Below are 20,208 nucleotides of genomic sequence, written 5' to 3' on the forward strand. Positions count from 1 at the left end.
GAGAGAGTGGGATATGTATTACTAATCATGCAAAGGCATTGAAGGAGAAGGAGAAGGAGAAGAAGAAGAAGAAGAAGAAGAAGGGGGGGGGGGGCGGGGGGGGGGGGGGGGGGGGGGGAGGGGGGCATAAGGTGAATGAATGAAAGGTGTCATGTGACTTTTTAAGACTTAAGAGACACCATAAAATTACAAAAACTAGAGAACAAAAGTCTTTATACCCTTTTAATATTTTTAATTTTCAATTTTTTTAATTTATTTTTGTCTCTCCCTCTCTCTCTCCAATAATCACAATACTATCTATACTATTGCAAGAGGGTGTAGAGAGAGAAATAAAGGAAGAGAGTGAGAGGTAGAGAGGAACCCACCTCATTTTCTTTTCCCTTTTTTCTCAATTTTTATTTTTGTAGCTCTCTTTCTAGGAAACAATATAGAGAAAAGTGTGTGCTTGTGTTTCCTCTAGAGAGATAAAAGAAAGAAAAAAAAAAAGAAAAGAAAAGAGCTCTTAAAGAGAAGAAGAAGTGAAGAAGATGATGATGATTATGATTATGAGATAGAAAAAAAAGTGTGAGAGAGGGAAATAGGCAAAAGCCAAACACAAGTAAACACATTACTCATAGATAATAATACTCAACACAAAGAGAAAAGCTTTAGAAAAGAAAAAGAGAAAAAAAATAGAGAGAGAGAGAGAGAGAGAGTGTGTGTGTGTGTGTGTGTGTTGTTAAAAGGGTCGTTATTGCATTATGTTTGGCTTTGTTTTCTCTTCTTCTTTCTTTCTTTCTTTCTTCTTCTTCTTCTGCTTCTGCTGCTGCTGCTGCTCTAACTACTGCTGCTTTTGTCTGTCTGCAAAATTATACTGATAGCCTGCTGCAGTTACTAAATCCTTATCCTTCAGAGGAAAACTAAACTAAGTCATCTCTCTCCTTCTCAAAAAACCCAACTTTATTATTCTTATTCTTATTATTATTATTTTTATCAGAAAAGCCAAACTGACAGTTGGTGTAGTAAGAAGAAGATTTATATTTGTTTTTCTTTCTTTTTTTTTTTTTTTTTGGTTAACAGAAAGAAACTCAACATCTTCTTCTCTTAACCAAAAGCCAGCAAAACCTACCAACAATGGCAGCATCACAGTCCTACTTAGAGCAATAAAATAGATATTAAAACAAAAACAAAATTAAGCCCACCCCCAACAAACAAGATCTCTCTCTCTCTCTTCTGATACAATTTCAGAGCTTTTTGACCCCACCTTCTCTTACACAACTCCTACATACATACATCCATAGATATATCCTTTCTTTCTCTTAAGAACTTTCTATCTCTCTCTCTCTCTTCTATAATTGTCATAAAGAGAAAAAATAAAATAAAATAAAATAAAACCCATTTAGTATTACTGTTATGTGTATATAAAGATTGTGTCTTTTTTATTGTTGTTTCTTGAAATCGATCAAAGAAAACGAATTTAATTCAGTTGTGGCTACTACAAGGAGTAGGCAGCTCTTATCCGACTCAGGAGCCTTTGCAGACTGGGCTACCTCCTCTTCTTCTTCAGCCATCCGAGCCGCAGGCCCGGACGACCTCTCCCTCGGCTTTAATGCCGGACCCACCGCCGCCGCCGCTGCTGCTGCAGCTGGAGGCGGACCCACTTGGCCTAACCCCGCAAGAACCATCAACTATGGTATCCCTCCTGAAATGGGAATGTTTGTTGTTGCTCCTGCTGCTTCCTTTAATCATCACCACCATCATCATCAACATGAATCTTCTATTAATCTTGCTAATGATCCAATCAATGGCTCAAATGCTGCCACTGCCCTTGGTGTCGGTGTTGGTGTAGGTGTTATTCCACTTCTCACAGCGGCTCCATGCCACATGGATGATCAAGATTTGTTGAATAATGGCCGCAGTAATAAGATTAGTGGGATCCAGTTTTGGCAAAACCAGAACCAATATAATAATATAAAGAAAACCACTGGTTCCATTCTTGATCATAACACTTGCTCAGCTAATCTGCTTCAAAGTGGTAACAATACTAGTGGTGGTGGTGTTGTTGGTGCTAATTCAGCTTCATCTGGTACATCATGCCAAGATTGTGGTAACCAAGCCAAGAAAGATTGTACCCATAGAAGGTGCAGGACCTGTTGTAAAAGTCGTGGTTATGACTGTGCTACTCACGTGAAGAGCACATGGGTACCGGCAGCAAGGAGGAGAGAGCGTCAGTTAATGGTATCTACAGCTATTGGTGGTGGTACTGGCTCATCTGTGTCTACTTCTGGTGTCAAGAAACCTAGACTTTTAAACTCACAAACTACCACTACTTCTCATACTTCTACTTCTAATACTACTCCTCCAAGAAGCTTTGATACTAGCTCCAGTCATCAAGGTTTTTGTGTTTTTTTAACCCTCTATTTTTTGTCCATTATACAATAAAGGTTTAGGGTTGTATAAAATTTTTTTGATAGGGTTTCTTGAATTTGTTACAGATGTGAGTTTTAAGGAGGCATTGCCAGGGCAAGTACGTGCACCGGCTGTATTCAAGTGTGTTAGAGTGACAGCAATGGATGATGGTGAAGATGAGTATGCATACCAAGCTGTGGTAAAGATTGGCGGCCATGTTTTTAAAGGGTTTTTATATGATCAAGGAGTTGAAACAAGAGATGGTTTCCCTAACATATCAGAATTGCATTTGGGTGGTGCTAGCAGTGGTGGAGATGGTGGTGGAAGGAATGGTGCCTCATCTTCACCGATTATTGATCCATCGGATGTTTATGGTGCTGCATCTGGTGGAGGGTTGCTTGGAGGTTCAGCCTATGGTAATCCAATGAACTGAGGTTTACTTTTCAAGGTTTATGGACATTTCTAGTCTAATGTTCCTTATGTTGGCTAATTATTATCAATAGGATATTGGTAAGTTACTCTTCTAGATTTGTATCTTGTTAACTTATGTCTTTGAAATTTTCAGCTTCTTGGTTGTGGTTTTCTTGTTCCTTATATCTATTTTACTTGTGTAATTGCACTCAGAGGATCATCACATGCCAAAGGAGCTGCATTTTCACTATTAGAGTATCTCCCTGTATCAAAATTTTAGAGAAAAGATAGATAATAAAAGCTGAAAAAATCCTTGTTGGATCTTCTAGACATATCAGTTCTTAAACTTTGTGATGATAAAATCAGTCTGCTTTTCTTGAAGTTGTAGCCTTCTTTCTTTCTTTTTTTTCCCTTGGTTCTTTTTGTTCATCGGAATTTTATTTGACAAAGGTGAGATCTACAGTGTAAAGTATTATCTATCATCAAAAGTCATTTTGGCATGAAACTTAGCTTTTTATGTGTTGTAATTTTGTCTTGCCCGTGTTCACTGTTCAGCTTATGCTAGCTTTAGACATAAATGGTTTGTTTTTGTTGTGAAATTTCCCTATTTATGCTGAATCTTCACTTCTTTGTTCCATCGTTTGTATTATTGCAGTCATATACACTGTCATGAGTTGCAGGCTAACATTTTGTTGCACCATTTTATCTTTCCTGTTGGGTTAGTTCGGTTAGATTGGTTCTTCATCAACTAGCAGTAAATGTGGAATCCATCATTATTGCTTACCTTTAGACTTTAGCATGAGAAGTAGTTGCAACGTCACCATCATTTATTGCCAAACAAGAAAGAGCAATACATGGATGTCCTTTTCAGACCACTTCACTTCCTCATAACATATTTATAATAAGGGACAACCTTGCAATTGCATGCATTCATCAACACATGGTGTACTTGCTTCTTCTTACTATCCTTGTATTGGAATTGCTTCCCACCCAAATTAAGTACTAGACCATGTATTCTACCTCTAAATCATATCATATTCTAATCTTTGCAGTTTTTGGTTTTGTTTTTTTTGGAAACATTGATTTATCCTCATTTTTATATCTTTTGCCCCACATGTTAATTCATGATGATGCATTGCTTCTTTACTTGCTCCATTGTTTTGATAAACTGAATTTACTATCGCCATCTTCTTGTGGTTTTTCTTTGTTCCTGTTTGTTGTGTGTATCCAATGTATGGAATATTTGAACCAATTTTATATTCCCCATTGCTCTTAATCTTTCATTTATCTTATTTATTTGTGCTTTTTTTGTGATGATTTTTAATTCTTAGTTGTGGCTTGTAATGATAGTATATTATTCCTTGAGAGATTCTTCATTTAAGTGTGACTTATCCTTTTTGCTATAATTTTTGTGCAAATGTTGATTATTGTGGATTAACTAAATGATGCATGTATGTAATGCTTGCTTAGCTTTTTCTTTCCGCCCACTGCCATGTTGTCTCCCATTGGATCTCTTCATTTATTCTATGAATTGATAGATTTTGTCATGTGAATCATCATCATTTTTTTTGACATTGCTTATTTTTAATGTTATTGTTTGATATGCTGCATGCCAAACTATGCATGAACCTGGGATATAGACATTCCCATTGGAGCTTGTTGCAACCTTTCTTTCCCCTTTTTGTTCTTTATGTTTTTCATTATTTTGTTTAAAACAAAACAACTTTATTAGACTCCTTGTGTATATTGCAGAAAACAGCACTGCCTATTTTCATGACAGGCACCAGCACATGATGATATTGTATGCTCACTAATTAGCTGACAGATTAATGTGTGCAGTGACGGAGATAATTTTTAACATTAGTGTCCATATCTGTTGCTTGCTCTTTAATCCATAATTTTATGATATAACTTGTCTGCCCTATTCTCTGGCATTTTCCAAAAATCCATGTTGGGTGATGATAAAGGTTTTTCCTGCCATTTATGGAATATAGCTTGTTTCACAGTATGCTTATGCATGTATGGGGGTCATGTCAATCAATTCCATATGGGAGTTCTTTGCAGGAATAGTGGAGCAAATCACATTTATAATAATGTGTATATACCTTCTTCATATAAATGACAGTTTCTTGCAAGTGATCTATTTATATTATTTTATTCCTGGGCAACTAGTCATATGCTATGTCCTGGTTACGAGGACAAAAGAAAATTCTCTTTTGCTTCTTACTCATGCTTTTATCTAGGGTGCAATAAGAGCACATATCCACCAATACTGATCACTGTCTGTTTTTGTATACATATTTTATTGGACAGTGATCAAGCTTATAACTACTGTTTGCTGACAAGTGGGTTTTGCAATCTTTGGTGTTAAACAGAACTTATGATTTGAATTACTTTTTATGACCATGCTTTCTGTGATTAAAGGATTGGAGATAGGATAACTGTTGCATAATTTTCCGTAAGTAACATAGCTTAGGTTCTTAAGTCATAGCTTGCGATCAAAAGAAAGACATCTAAGATTAGGTATAAAATTTTACAATCTTGGTACTTGTACATCCAGAACAAATTAGGGAAATGAGCAACATCATGATTTTTTAACTCATTTTTTCCAACTTGTTCCATTTCCTGTTGGTACTTGTTCATCCAGAACAAATTAGGGAAATGAGTAACATCCATGATTTTTTAACTCATTTTTTCCAACTTGTTCCATTTCCTGATAGTACTTTTTACTGCTGCTGGTGGAAGGCAGTATGCTAGTTCTTCCAATTTTGAATCAGTTGAATGTTATATATTTATCATACTATATGTGGTGTTTGTGTTCATTTCTATGGTCTGTTTTGTGTACATAAGATGTGTGATATTAATAGTTTAATCTTGGACTTGATTTGATGTGACTAGATCATTTGTCATATTTGGTTGCTTTGTTGTCCACTCTTGAAAATTTATAACAAGCACTATTCTTAAGACTTGCACTATTCTTCTCAAATTATTCTCAATCAGAATTTCCAATATTTCATGTGCTACAGCATACCTTGACCACTTGAGCTATACCCTTTGTTAGTTTATGTGACTGTAGCATTAGTTGCTTCTGCTTATTATTTTTTGGTTATGGAAGCTTCTTCTTAGTGCACTCTCTTATTAAATCTTTGTTGGTACACCATTATTGATAGATTTTGTTCAGATATTTACTTCAAATTTCAATGGCCAAATAAATCCTTTCTGCATACTATATGCATTGTTCTTTTTTATTGTTTGAAGTTACAGATACTTTGTGGATATGTTTGCATAATATTCTTGACATAGTCCAGAATTTTGCTTAGACTTTTCATAACATGCCAGCATTGTTTTATGTCCTATGTGTTACATCAAAGATCAATCATATGCATGTGATGGCATTTTCATTGCAAGGTCTTGTACTTGTTTTTAGCTTATTTGTTATGATTTTGTTTATTTTGTTGTTTGTTTGCCAACATTTTTAATGGAATTAGAGATTCAATTTTCACAGAAGAGCATTTTCCTTTATATATAAATATATTTTTTTTTCTAAAAAATAGAGCATAGCTGTTAAAATTGTCAGATGTCTGTTAACATTATATTAGATCTGCTCATTGGCTGATATATTGATCAAATAAGACAGGCTAGAGCTTGATATTCAGTCATTTTGGTACTGGTTGACAGTGCAATTCTAGTGAAACATTTTTGGCAAATTGTTCTCCTGTGAGTGAACAACTTTTAACATGCCTTAGGGTTTATGACTTTTGGTAAAACTGAGTCTATGAACATTGAAGTAAAAGAATGTGTGCAATGTTTACAAGCATTGAAGTTCTATACATAAGAAGCTGCTTCCTTTCCCTCTTTCTGCTTCTAAAGTTATTGCATCTTCCCACTATTTAAGCATACTGAAATTGATAGCATCATCATGAATTCCAAGTTTTGTGCAACTTTCTTTTTCTTTTCTTATTTCCATAAGTTAGAGCTACAAAATTTACAGGGTTGATTGGATAGTACAGCAGTACAACATATAGCATTTAAAATTGTTGGAGAGACATTGAAATTTCCAGCTGCATGTACCCAAAAACTGCACCAAGTCGTCGTCCACAAATTTTTAGTCTTCTTTTTTTCTTTTTGGGTTTCAAGGGTGGTAAGAAAAGAAGGAAACAAAAGGGTAAAGATTTTACCTTTGTTCTGTTACTTTTTTTTTTTTTTTGGGTTTGTTTGAAAATCTGTACAAGCAATGCCCACTTGACATAAACAAAAAGGCATCTTCCTGAGTGTGGGATGATTATTATAATGGAACTGTTTGAGTGGCAGGAGTTTCAGAAAGCACTTGTGTGAAACAAAAGTCATCCCCTCAATTTCCAAAGTGACAGTTTCCTGAAATGTATATTGCTCTCCAATGCTCATTTTAATGCAGAGCCCAAAATCTTGTTCAGAGATTCTACTTTCCTAATTATTAGTTCTTGTCCCACTCTTCCAAAGTGAATGTGATTCTTTGATCTCCTTTCTTTTCTTCTTCTCTTTTTTTTTTTTCTTTTTTCTTTTTTGTTTTTGGCTATCTATGTTTATAAAAAAAAAGGAAAAAAAAATTCTTTTGCCACTTGTATGGAGTAAGTGAATTGGTCGGAAAGGTAGATCAGAAACCTTAAGTTGCTGCAAATATGGAGAGAACTAGAATGAAGATTATAACTGAAAGTTCTTATGACCCTATATTCAAACTTAATCCATGTCATTAGCTAACTAGTTTAAGACAAAAGAAAAGTAGTGGCTACTGGTCGTTTGTTACATCGAACTGTTAGATAATCATGCGTGTTTTGAATATTTATATATTTAGCGGTGAAATAATAATATAAATTTTATTTATATAGTTTAGCCAATTATATTAGGTATAATACACATAAGAGAATATTTAAAATATATATATATATATATTAGGGTTGCATTAGGGCTAGATGTGCATCCTAAAACATTTATTTTAGGTATCCTTATTGTTTTGTCATTTCTTAAGAGAAAGGCACCCAAAAGCAAAAGGGTTTCTTAGATAGTTGGTGGTGTCATCACATCAAAGCTGTACTAGATTGCTCTCAGCCAGCTTTAATTGCTCTCCTCATTTATGGCAAGAATATTAATTATTTCAGTCATTTACCCTATGCATTTTGTTGTTTCCATCTACCTACATTACTCACAGCTTTCAACTTGTTAAAATAAGACTGAAACATACAAACTAGATTTCTTTTTCTTTTCTTTTTTCCTCCAAGTCTCCTAGATTACTTCAGCTTTGTTTGGGTATATATATATATATATATATATATAGAGAGAGAGAGAGAGAGAGAGAGAATGAAGTATGTGGATGGGGTTGGACAAAGAGGTATTTGACACAATTATAGAAGCAATGGTCCATTTAAATGATAGATTTGCTTAGCAAAATTTGAACAAACAGACACAAAGTTGAATAGTAAAGATTCCCCAAAACAGCAGGCAGCAGCTCATCATATTATTATCTTCTTTATCAAAGGGCGCAACTGATGTGCCACTGCTGGGCCAAGGCCTCTCCCCCCGCAAAGAAAATTATGGGATTCAGACAGTTTGCTTGGGGTTGACATCTGTATTTATTTTTTTTAAAAAGTGCAGCAACAAATCCCTTTTTCTCCCTTTTCTTTTTAATTTATGATAAGAAAATGATGCAAGACTTATCTTTTTATGTATTGTATATGCTTATTGATTCCAGAAAAATAAGTTTCAAATACATGTGAATGAGATAATAAATTTCTTATTTTATTTTAATTAATATTTCGAGTTCAAATATTGAATATACAATTATGTTAAAATTCTTAAGATGGTATTTTACCATCCGTAAAGGTCTCAAGATTATACTAAGTTAGTATATAAAATATAAACAAATCATAATTTATATTAATGAAAAGTAATAGATATTGTTTCATAATTTATATAATTACTAAGGGATGCAAATCCTGCTAATTAAGTAACAATATCAGATAATTGCTTATACATATTAGTTCAAAGTTGAAAGGTAATCATACTTTCAAAATAAAATTTAAAAAGAAAAAAGTAATCAGTTGATTTGGCTTATATAATTTTGATTGGTGGGTTCTTAACATCTCATAATATAAGCAAATAAATAATTATTAGCAATGGAAAGTGGAAACCAAATAGCCTTTCAGAAACTTGTTTGAGAAAAGATCACCCATAATGATGTTAACAATAAGAGCCAAAACCTGTGCAAAGCACAAGGAGGTGTATTTTGCATTGTTGTTGCTCAATGGATCCAACATATACTTAAATAAATAATAACAAAAATAATAAATTTAATACTAAAAGTTACTTTTATGATGGTGGTATAATTGATACTTTTAGTGCTCATAAACATTGGTATTATTTATTTATTTATTTATTATATATAATATGGTCTATACATTAAATAAATAAAAGAACATGATTTTTTTTTTTTAATTGTAAAATTTTCTTGTTGTAGTATTATTATACTTGCCTGACTTTTAGTGCTCAAGTGCACTTACTTATATACTATAGTTTATATAAGTGTGCCTTAGAATCTGTAATTATGTCCCTAATCCCTAGCTTAGGTAGCTTGTACTAAAATTTAATCAAGGATGTGGACAAAACTGATTAGGTTTCCATCTTGAAAAGAAAAATCTCATTTAATATATAATAAATTAGCTTCCATAGAACATGCATTAGGTCATGTTTATTCTCTAGAAAACATGATGAGAATATATATATATATATACTTTTTAAGGATTATGAAAACAATTCTCCTAGACTTTAAGAATATATTAAAATAAAGTTTGGAGATAACCCATTTCTTATTGAGCAATGCTTGTCAAACATATTCCCTTTAATTTTAGTGATCAATAAAGAGATACATGAATGCCCAATTTCAAATGTGTAATTTTAGACATTTTTAAAGTTTTTCTTGACAATTTTAGAGAAAACTTTTCTGAAGAAATTGAGTTTTCTTAGCAGTTCTAAAAAGTTGGTTTTGAAAAGAATAGATATTTGAAAATTTTAAAATTATAATCAAAAGAGAATAAAAATTTAAAATTAATTTAAAAAAGGTAAAACTATTATTAAGTCTTTAAACTTTTCGATCTTATTCTATTCTATTAAGTATCTAAATTTTTATTTTATTTTATTGAATTCTTATGTTTTTATTTGTATTTAGAACAAGGACTCTTATATATATAATCGATGAAATAAAATAAGAATTAAAAAAAATTAAAAACTAAAATATATATGTTGTTTTTTTAATAAAAAAAACGTGAAGGAAACTAGGCTTTTACTCAAAAAGAGCATTGAATTATAATAACAAAAAGTAATCTAAATATATATAATGAGAGGTGTGATGTTTTCCTCTCATTATACTCACAATTATAATGGCGAAAATTGAAATAAATGTAGAGAATTTCTCTTGTAATTATAATATTTATAGTGGTAGCAATGATATATAATAATGTGGTGGTTGAGGTGATCATGCACGATGGTGGTGGGTGGCGAAGGTGGCTGCAGCAGCAATGAACAACTGGTGGTGGTAACAGTACGGTAGCTACTACTGATGGTGGTGGCGATGGCAAACTTGGCAAGGGTAATGATGATGGTAATGAGTTGATACAATAATAGAATTTTAAAATAAAAATAAATTATTATTATTATTATTAATGTTGTTGTACTAATTTTATTATATGTAATAAGTATGATATTAATTAGAAAAATTCAATAGTTAGATGATATGGTGGACGTTAATTTAATGTTCATTCTGAAACAAGTGTAACTCAATATGTTGTTAAAAATATGTGTTACATAATTTTTATTATTATTTCAATATATTATAATATGAGAAAAATTGCATTTATAAAGAGTTTTAATAAATTTTTTAATATTTTTATAATTATCTATCACATTTTGAAAAATAATAATAACTCAAAATATTTTTTATTAATATTTTAAAATTTTATTAATATAATAAATATAAAGATTATTTATATATAAAATTAAAACTATAAATATAATTGGAATATGATTAAAATTAATTATAATAAAGACTATAATTAAAATTTCATTTAATAGCATAGAATTATTATCTAATTAAAAAATAATATTAATATAAAATAATTTAATAGTTAAGTATCAAAAATAAATATACATATTTAGTAAAAAAATTTATATATTAGAAACAGTACATATATCAAAAATATTCTTTGATTTTCTAATCATATGTACTACCACTATTAAAAATATAACTACTAAGTTATTTATTAAGATTACAAATCACTATATAATTTAGAAAATAATTTATTAGTTAATATTATATTTTAAATATAATTAAAATATTATTTTTGGGATTAGAATTATTATTTAACTAAAAAATAACTTATTTATTAATAAATTAACAATATAATTAATAAAATAATTATTTATTAGTATAATATTTATATGTCTAAAATAAGTATATATTAAAAAGAAATTTATGTTTATATATATATATATATGTATAATTATATTGGAATTAGTTAATAAATAATTTATTAATGGAACTATTTATTAATTAAAAAGTTTATATGACTACAATTTATTAATTAAAAACTTTAATTTATTAGGATTATATATATATATATATATATATATATATATATATATTTATTTATTTATTTATATAAAAGCCTAAATATAGTTGAATTTAATTTTTATAAAAATTAAAGATAAGAGGTCAGAATAAAATATAAAATATTTAGTTTTATTCTATTAATGTACTAATTCATTTGTTCATAATATATAATCTCTTATACAATATTTTACTAATCTCTGTAAGTGAATTACTTTAAAATATTAATTTTAATATATTAAACTAATTATTTTATCAAAATATACATCATGTATTATTATATTTTAATGTAAATTTTAAGAAATAAAGTTCAATTTGGTCAGTCACCTTATCACTTGTGCTCAGTTTAGTCCGTTTCAAATTTATATGTTTTTAGCTTAAATTTTTGTATATTTATTAAATTAATTTTATTTAAGAAATAAAAATAAATATAACTAATAAATTTAAAATAATAATTATAATTTTAGTATAGTTATATAATTAAATAATAAATAGTTATTACCACCATAATTCTGCAGAAATCTGCTATCGGCACCAGCATAGTTGTCTCTTTCAGCGTTATTACAAGGAAAAGAAATAGTAAGAATACTAAAAAAAGCAATATTTTTTTATATTATATTTTACTTAAATATATATATATTAATTTAATAATTTAATTTAATATAAGAAATTAATCTTGATTTTTAATTTTTTATTATATCCATTCTTTTTTAAAAGTGCGTAGTCCATTGACTCAGTTTTTGTAAAAAATAGATCTAATTGGGCCAAATATAAAAATATTTAAACTAAAATGTCCTTAAAAATTTTAAATTGAAGTCGAGCGACAAGATCAACCAAATCGGTCTTTATTTCTAAATTTAACTTATATTCACTCTAATTAGTCATCATTATTATATTACTCATGTTTGATAATATGAATTTAGAACTTAACAGCTTAAAACATCATTGTTTGACAGATAAATCGATCTAGTTAAGTTAATGAATCCTTAAACCATGAATTAATATGATAATAATGCTTGATCAGAATGAAGATGGCTAAATATTTTTCCAATCGATACTCTTTAATGGTAAAATACTACTTTTTATCAAGATTTTTTTACCATATATTTTATTTTATCAGAAAAAACTACATATTAAAAATTGTCAAATGGTAAAATTAAATGGTACTATTTTGTACTTATCTCAAAAATCTATCTAATCTTTCCATCATTTTTCCTTATTATTTTCTACTTGAAGAAACAAATTCTCTTATTTTTATTTTATTGTTTCTTAGTTTATTATTAAAGATATTATCTTATAAGATTAAAAAAATATAAAAAGTAAAACATTAATTTTTATTTATTTATCAGCATGCTTATCTTATTCTATTATATAATTATAAAATTTAATATTATAATTATATGATTTTAGATAAATAAATGATTATTCAATTAAAAATAAAATATACAAAAATGAATGCTAGCAATGGCTTATTAAAACAAAGTAAGAATAAATTTAAATGTTTGATAATTTTATATCTAAAAATTAGATTTTTCTAAGGTCAAATTATTAAAATTGCAAAATATATAACAATACATGGACTCATATTATATGGTAAAATAAGATACATAAAATATATTTAATAAATATATTATATTTATATTAACTTATTAAAAAATCATTTTAATTCTTATAGTAATAATAATTTAAGTGAGTAACTTCGCTCACAAACAAAATTAGAATATACACGAGGGTGAACTATGACTTTGCAAACTGTCTCCTAGCCGTTGATGGAAAATAAATCTCATCGATAAACACATAATAATAATAATAATAATAATATCACATAAAGCATAGTAATCATAAACTTCTTTTTATAAAAAAAATAAAATCATAAACTTGATTAACTGCGAAGTATATAAAATACTTATTAAATTTTCACGAAAAAGAAAAACTTATTAATTTAGTGTTAATTCAATAAATCATATTTTATTTTAATTGATGATTTTTCTTCCTTTTCTTTTATTTTTTGGGGGAAAGCAATTCACTTAACTGTCCAATTTGCCTCATTGAAAATCCCCACTTAATTTATGAAAACAAAATATGAAACCAAAATGAAGTTCCTAAGAAATTGTATCAATAGATTTATAAAAGTACCCATTATCCTCTACAATCGGTCACCAAAGTAATTATTTGTATTTTCACATTTAAATATTTAAAAGCTAAAAGCATACGAGATATCCGAAAATCTGCGGCTCGATAAAAAGCTCGTTCGAATACCATTTCGGAAAGAAAATCTATAACCTCATTTGAATAAGAGTCGAATCCGAGCAAGCCACAAAGGACAAACACCAATCCGCCTAACCGGTTCATCACAACGGATCGCAAAGCAGCGGCTTCATGAGCTGCAGCAAATACTCAAAAACCTGAACCGGTTCTGGAAAAGAAGAACACAGTTGTCTGCATTTCTTAATAATCAAACTCAAACAGGTAAAAGACAAAGATAAACCATTGTTTAACAAATTAAAAACATGAACACAATCTGATCCTTGTGGCAGACTAAGCTCTAAGGCAAGCTGCAGTCCCTCTCTGCATGACCGACAGAAATAATACCTCAAGGAATCGGCCTCACGGCTGCTGCAACAGCTCAGCTTATTCATAATTTATGAGTTAACTTATAAGTTAAAAATATTAACATTTAATGTTTTTACTAATCCATACCTGCTTAAATTTATTTACTAATTATATCTTTTTATGATTCATGAATAATTCATTTTTAATTCAGTCATTTCGATCATATTTACAAAAAAATATTAGAAATACTATTATTTTTTATTTTTTAAAAATTTACAGTATATTTTTAAAAAAATTAAATTTTTACCGTACAGTTTTTTTTTTTGTTTTTTAATTTACAGTTTTGATTGATTTTTGATTTTCTCGTAATATTTTTTGATGAAACAACAAAAAAACTACACCGTAAATCGGAAAAAAAAAACTCAAAAAATAGTATTTTTTTTTTTTAAGATACACAAAACTATCGATTCCTAATGGAAAATCAAACCCAGAAACTAGAAAATTTTTATCAGTAAGTGTTAATGAATCCTCCTATGGAAAGATTACTTTTATCAGTAAAAGAAAATTCTCATCACACAAAATGTTATCTAAAAGAGTATGCATTGCACCTTTACAATGTAAAGCCAACATTTAGGCAAAAAAGAGCCCAAAGGATGAATCTTGGGAGATTGATGAGTGTGAGTGACAACCTTTTCCTTTATTCCTCCATTGGCATCAGTAATATAGTGGCAAGCATAATTCAAGATGCTTCACTTGAGAAAATTCTTCGCAAAGTAAGCCTTCCGACTCGGAACAAACTACCTTTTCCTGCCTTCTTTGACATCCTGTATAAATCACCATTTAATAATTTGATGGGCTAAAACTATATTATAATTTAATTTAAATGGCTTAGGCCGAGAATTGAAAGCATCAACAAACAGTTGTAAGCCAAAAAGAGATTACAAGCTAGCAATACCTGTGAGAATATCAAACTATGCTTTATACCAGAAAGTTGCTGCGTTAGGAAACCTGAACACCAGCAAGTTCCAGTTGGGCCACAGCTGCATTAATTGCATCAATAACATCCATTTTTTCTCGGGTAACAGCTTCATCCACTGGAGTCCGCTCATGGCTGAAAATCATCCAGTTATTCAGTAGTTATTTGAGAGAGAGAGAAAGAGAGAGTGCAGATTTCAGGTTTAAAATCGCATACCAGTTTAGAAGGCTTAAACTTGCTCCAGCAAGAATCAACTTTTTAACCACCTGCAAAGATCACCATTTATTTATCTATCTAAATCCCAGTAATTATGTCACAAAGGGAATGTGATACCTCAATATGACCATTAAGGCAGGCCCAATGAAGAGCTGTGTTCTTCTCCTCATTAGATGCATTGAGATCCTGCACAACAGACATTCTCAAAATTAAACAGGTCTTTCAAAAGCATTTACATATAAGGTTCACTATGGTGTGCTAAAGAAGATGATGGTACTGTTATAAGAACCACCGCATAATCATGAATTTGCAATGAATTTATGGTGAAACACGGGCATAATTAAGTCATGCTGCCTGGACTTTTGGTATAAGTATTGGGTTCAACATTCTTTTTCATATAATTCTTCCTTCTATTTGGAAAATCACAAGCAATAAATATCGTCTTAAGCATCCAATATACAGCTGAAGCAGTTGTTACAAGATAACATGAAGTTGGTGCAACATTGCCCAGTTGCTATCATTACTTTACAGAGAAATCATAGTAAGTGATACACACGCCATACACAACATAGTTTTTGACAGCAAGAAATCAGACGTGAACAAATTTCATTACTCAAAAAGGCCAATATAGCCATGTAGGTTGTTACTTCCATGACTACTACTGAGAGTGCATGGCTCATTTTTTAAGCATCCAGAAAAACCATCTCAGGCATGATTCTTAATAATAATCCATTTATATGTGCCAATGTTCCTAATTCATGGGAAACCATGATATTTGTGTTGGATTTCAACAGATATTGCAGTTAATTTACCTGTAGCAGGAATATACAGATAGAAAGTCAAGCCAGGAAAAAAAAGTTGTTCTGTTTCCAGGCGGTTAGAATTTAAAGACCACCTAAATTTTAATGGAGTTCTCAATTAGTTAGAGAAGGCTACGCAAGCACATATGTATTTTCCTTTAACACTGAAAAGAACTTATCTTTTAAAGGTGACTTCTTCCATTTAATGATCTATCTTAGATTCTGATATATTGCAGCAACTATAACTTACAAACAACTTCTGACCATACTCATTTATAGCATTAAGTTGGTTATCAATAAGCTTCTATGAAGCTTTAAACAATAATTCTATATCTGTATATATGTATGTTTGATTCAGTAACATTCTGCACTTACATTCCAAAATCAGGCTCCATATAATCCAAAGGGCCACTGAAGCACCCAACCCACACATACATCCCGTCAGTTGGGCTGTGGCCAATGAAGTTAAGAACTTTAAAAATGGATACTTTTCTTTTCATGATAATTCAAAGATTGCGTATGCTACCAAGAAGTCAGCTTGACATGCAAGCACAGTAAACTAATTGTCATACCAGAAAACAAAAGGTCTTAGGTACACCGACAAATAAACTATTAAACAATAGCATATTTATTGTCTAAAAATGATTGCGTGAAAAAAAGAAAAAAAAATTATGAGATGAATGTCTTACCACTCCCTGGCTGATAAGATATTCCACGATGTCAAGATGCCCGTTAGCAGCAGCCATATGAAGTGCTGCAATTCCATCAGTAGAACAAAGTCAGAACATCCGAACCATGCAGAACTCAAACAGAATACAGAAATCATATTTCAAAAAGCACTAAAATAATCAATTATCACAGCAAACTATTCTTCTTTCCCTAAATCCAATTAGTAACTAAATGCAGAAATCATTGACTGGCATTAAATGATAACTATTATGAGATGCAATGGCTGTTATAGAATGTGTAATGACTCTAGTGATACCCTAACATGGTTAAATAGCAGGTACGCAAACATTGCAAACTTGATGGTCATTGTCATCAAAGTGGTCAAGCAAATGTAATGGGCTGCAGTTTCTCCCATTCTAGCTCATTTCTCTCTTCTTTTATTTAGCCTAATAAATCCATAAAAGAAACTACAACTTTTTAAGATTTAAATGTATCCTTCATTTAGGAGGGAACTAAAAAGTTAAAGGCCAGCTGTCCTGCTTCAACCATGAAATTTACAGTCAGCAATTCAACATCCAGAAGCATATCAAAACATTTAGATCATTTCTTATTGTGCTAATGCTTAAAGTAGAGATTCTTAGATACCCTACCCTTTGTTATTATCATGGTCACCTGTAAATTTCATTTACCATGAGATATTGCAAAGATAAAAGTAACTACAGAAATTGTGATGGAATGCTTAATAATTGACAAATAAGCAAGGTGATGTATGAAAAATATGCTGAGATGTGAGTTACTCATTATTGCATTGTTTGGTTACTAGGAAGGAGAAATCAGGAATGCAAAAGGAACTTTATTACCAGAAACATCAAAAGTGATAATGAGAGACTGTTCCTATTCCTGTTTCCATATCCTTATTACTGATATAACAGAAGCACCTTAGAATTGTTCAAAGGAGAAAGGTTGAGCCTTTATGTGGACAATTAAGTGAAAGGGTATCATTGCGTATCTAAATAAGACTAGAAAAACAATTTCTGGAGCCTGTTCACAGTGTAGATTTTATATGCACTGTAGGAAGAATTTCACAATTCTGCCTCCTTTTTATCCTTTTTCTGATATCAGTACTTTTTCAGCGTGTGCACTCAAATCCCATTGACAACATATCTAGGGCAACAAATGCATCAAACAACCCAAAGCAACATAATTACCCAAAAATTCTTTCAAATTCATTGATCAGAAAATCATTAGAAGCATTGTAATAAACCTACAACTAATTTCAATTCTCAACGAATTTGGGACATGATGAAAAATAAAAGAATGTCAACACTATCCCAGTTCTCTAAAGACTATACATGATCAAAAGAATTACAGAAATAGATAACCCAAAATAAGTTTAAAGGCATCAGCACTATCCTACAACATTAGAAATTAAGCTAAACAAAATCTTAATTCTTGATCATAAAATAATGAAAAATAACTAATATAGTCGGTTAAGTGTAATACTGAACCCAACTATGACTTAAAAGAAGAGTCCCAAATAAGACTAGTACAAAATCTAGACCACAGCTTCTAAATTTTTCGAGTATTTATACTCGCTTTCTCTATAGCTTTATGATGTCTATATCACAACATACTCATTACAACATTAGTTGAAATTTGGAAAGTTGAGTAAGAAGCCATGAATCAGTCCAAGGTGATTTTCTCCAATTAAGTGAAGGGATATCAATAGCCAGGTTCCAATACAGTATATTTCCATTGCAAGCCATGGGGCTAACATCGATACCACATTGGCAAAGCTTATTCAAGAAAAACACCATGCGCTGCGCCTCATTCAAGTTCCAAACTGAAGAGTCCCAAATAAGCCTAGTACAAAATCTAGACCACAGCTTCTAAATTTTTCAAGTATTTATACTTGCTTTCTCTATAGCTTTATGATGCCTATATCACAACATACTCATTACAACATTAGTTGAAATTTGGAAAGTTGAGTAAGAAGCCATGAATCAGTCCAAGGTGATTTTCTCCAATTAAGTGAAGGGATATCAGTAGCCAGGTTCCAATACAGTATATTTCCATTGCAAGCCATGGGGCTAACATCGATACCACATTGGCAAAGCTTATTCAAGAAAAACACCATGCTCTGCGCCTCATTCAAGTTCCAAATTGGAGGGCTAAAATATTAAGTTAAGTAATTAAGAATGAACAAAAATGTCAAAAAGCTGAAAAAGATTATGCGAGTACATTACTTCCACAATCCATAAAATGCGTCATGTTATGTGAAGCATATACAACTATGTGATATGTTAACCATACAATCATTTTTTTCCTATGCCCATCTCTCCAATCAATTCCAAGATTATAACCTCATTAACCTATATGATCTCTTCAACTTGCTTCTCCTTGAACAGCAGCATCAGAAATAACACTACTACACTGTTATCAAAAACACTTAAATCCAACTACACTATATCAAAGCATTAAACTCTACTCATTACTTAGGCACACAAAAACTTAAGAGCAACCATTAAATTATCAAACAAATAGACACTAAAGAATGAACAAAATTTACAACTAGCTAATACAGATAAAGGTAAAGAAAGCCATAAAATAGCAAAAAGGAAAATGCTTGAAGAATAGAACAGAACAAGAAACATGAATGATAACCTGTACGGCCAAAAGAATCCTTGGAATCAAGAGAAATCCCAGAAGATGCTAAGCTTTTAATGTCATCAATATCATCATATCTAGCAGCCTGTTAATGAAAAGAAAATTGACAATTTATTATTTAACCCGTCAAACAATAGGACCAAAAGAAATGATTAGAGGGTACCTCGAGCAATGCATCAACACTCTCAGACGTTGCTTCCAGTTGCTCTGATTGATTTTCCGCTGTACCCATTATTAATTTCTTGCACTTTGTCTAAATAGGAAAAAGAAAAAAACCAACTTCAGATTAGATAAAGAGGAGAAAGAGTCGCTGTACTGTTTAACAGTGAAATGTCATGGCGCTTGCTGGTAGGGCTGTAATCCACCCGAGTCCAGCCGAACTTTGATATACATGAAATGAAATGAACCGTAGCTACGTTTTCTTAACCTATTTTCGCTTAATTGAGGGTTAAAGTGCCAATTTGTCCTGGACTTAGAAATCGATGGACAATTAGCTCATATTTCAACTTTTTGGTAAATTTATTCAATAATTTAGTAAAAATTGCTAATTTATTCCAATTAAAAACCTTAATTGATATACAAAATTTAATCTTTAAGTTTCAGATAAATACCAAATTCTATAAAATTAATTTATTATAAAATTAGACTAAAATTATCATTTATTTTATTATCTAACAAAAATAGTTAAATAATTAAAAATCTAAATAATCCAAACTCATATAAGATTATATTTTTACTTAATTTAATATTTTCCAAATATATTTGAAATATTCTTTAATTATTAAAAATAATCTTTAAAATTAAGAGTTATTGATAATAACATTTTAGAAACTATTAAATAACTAAAATAAAAAAATAAAATTACATATCATATAAAATTTGTAATTTTATAA

General features: G+C 30.4%; 2 protein-coding genes across 2 annotated transcripts; one reads left to right on the forward strand and one right to left on the reverse strand.

The window, feature by feature from the left end:
• The first annotated feature begins 324 nt into the window (after positions 1–324).
• Positions 325–3,131, forward strand: LOC8268536 (protein LATERAL ROOT PRIMORDIUM 1). The gene is made up of 2 exons (XM_002530852.4): positions 325–2,374; positions 2,475–3,131. Exons 1-2 carry the CDS (start codon positions 1,687–1,689, stop codon positions 2,819–2,821), a joined length of 1,035 nt encoding a protein of 344 aa, XP_002530898.1. The 5' UTR covers positions 325–1,686; the 3' UTR covers positions 2,822–3,131.
• An 11,342-nt stretch (positions 3,132–14,473) lies between these two features.
• On the reverse strand, positions 14,474–19,753 carry LOC8267815 (ankyrin repeat-containing protein P16F5.05c). Its single transcript, XM_015726436.3, has 7 exons — positions 19,479–19,753; positions 19,313–19,400; positions 16,669–16,733; positions 15,297–15,365; positions 15,180–15,229; positions 14,943–15,098; positions 14,474–14,811 (listed from the first exon to the last, which is right to left on the reverse strand). The coding sequence occupies exons 1-6, from the start codon at positions 19,545–19,547 to the stop codon at positions 14,987–14,989; spliced, it is 453 nt and encodes a 150-aa protein (XP_015581922.1). The 5' UTR covers positions 19,548–19,753; the 3' UTR covers positions 14,474–14,811; positions 14,943–14,986.
• Between the last annotated feature and the right edge of the window lie 455 nt (positions 19,754–20,208).

This window comes from Ricinus communis, chromosome 1 (assembly GCF_019578655.1).
Source record: "Ricinus communis isolate WT05 ecotype wild-type chromosome 1, ASM1957865v1, whole genome shotgun sequence".
Lineage (NCBI taxonomy): Eukaryota > Viridiplantae > Streptophyta > Magnoliopsida > Malpighiales > Euphorbiaceae > Ricinus > Ricinus communis.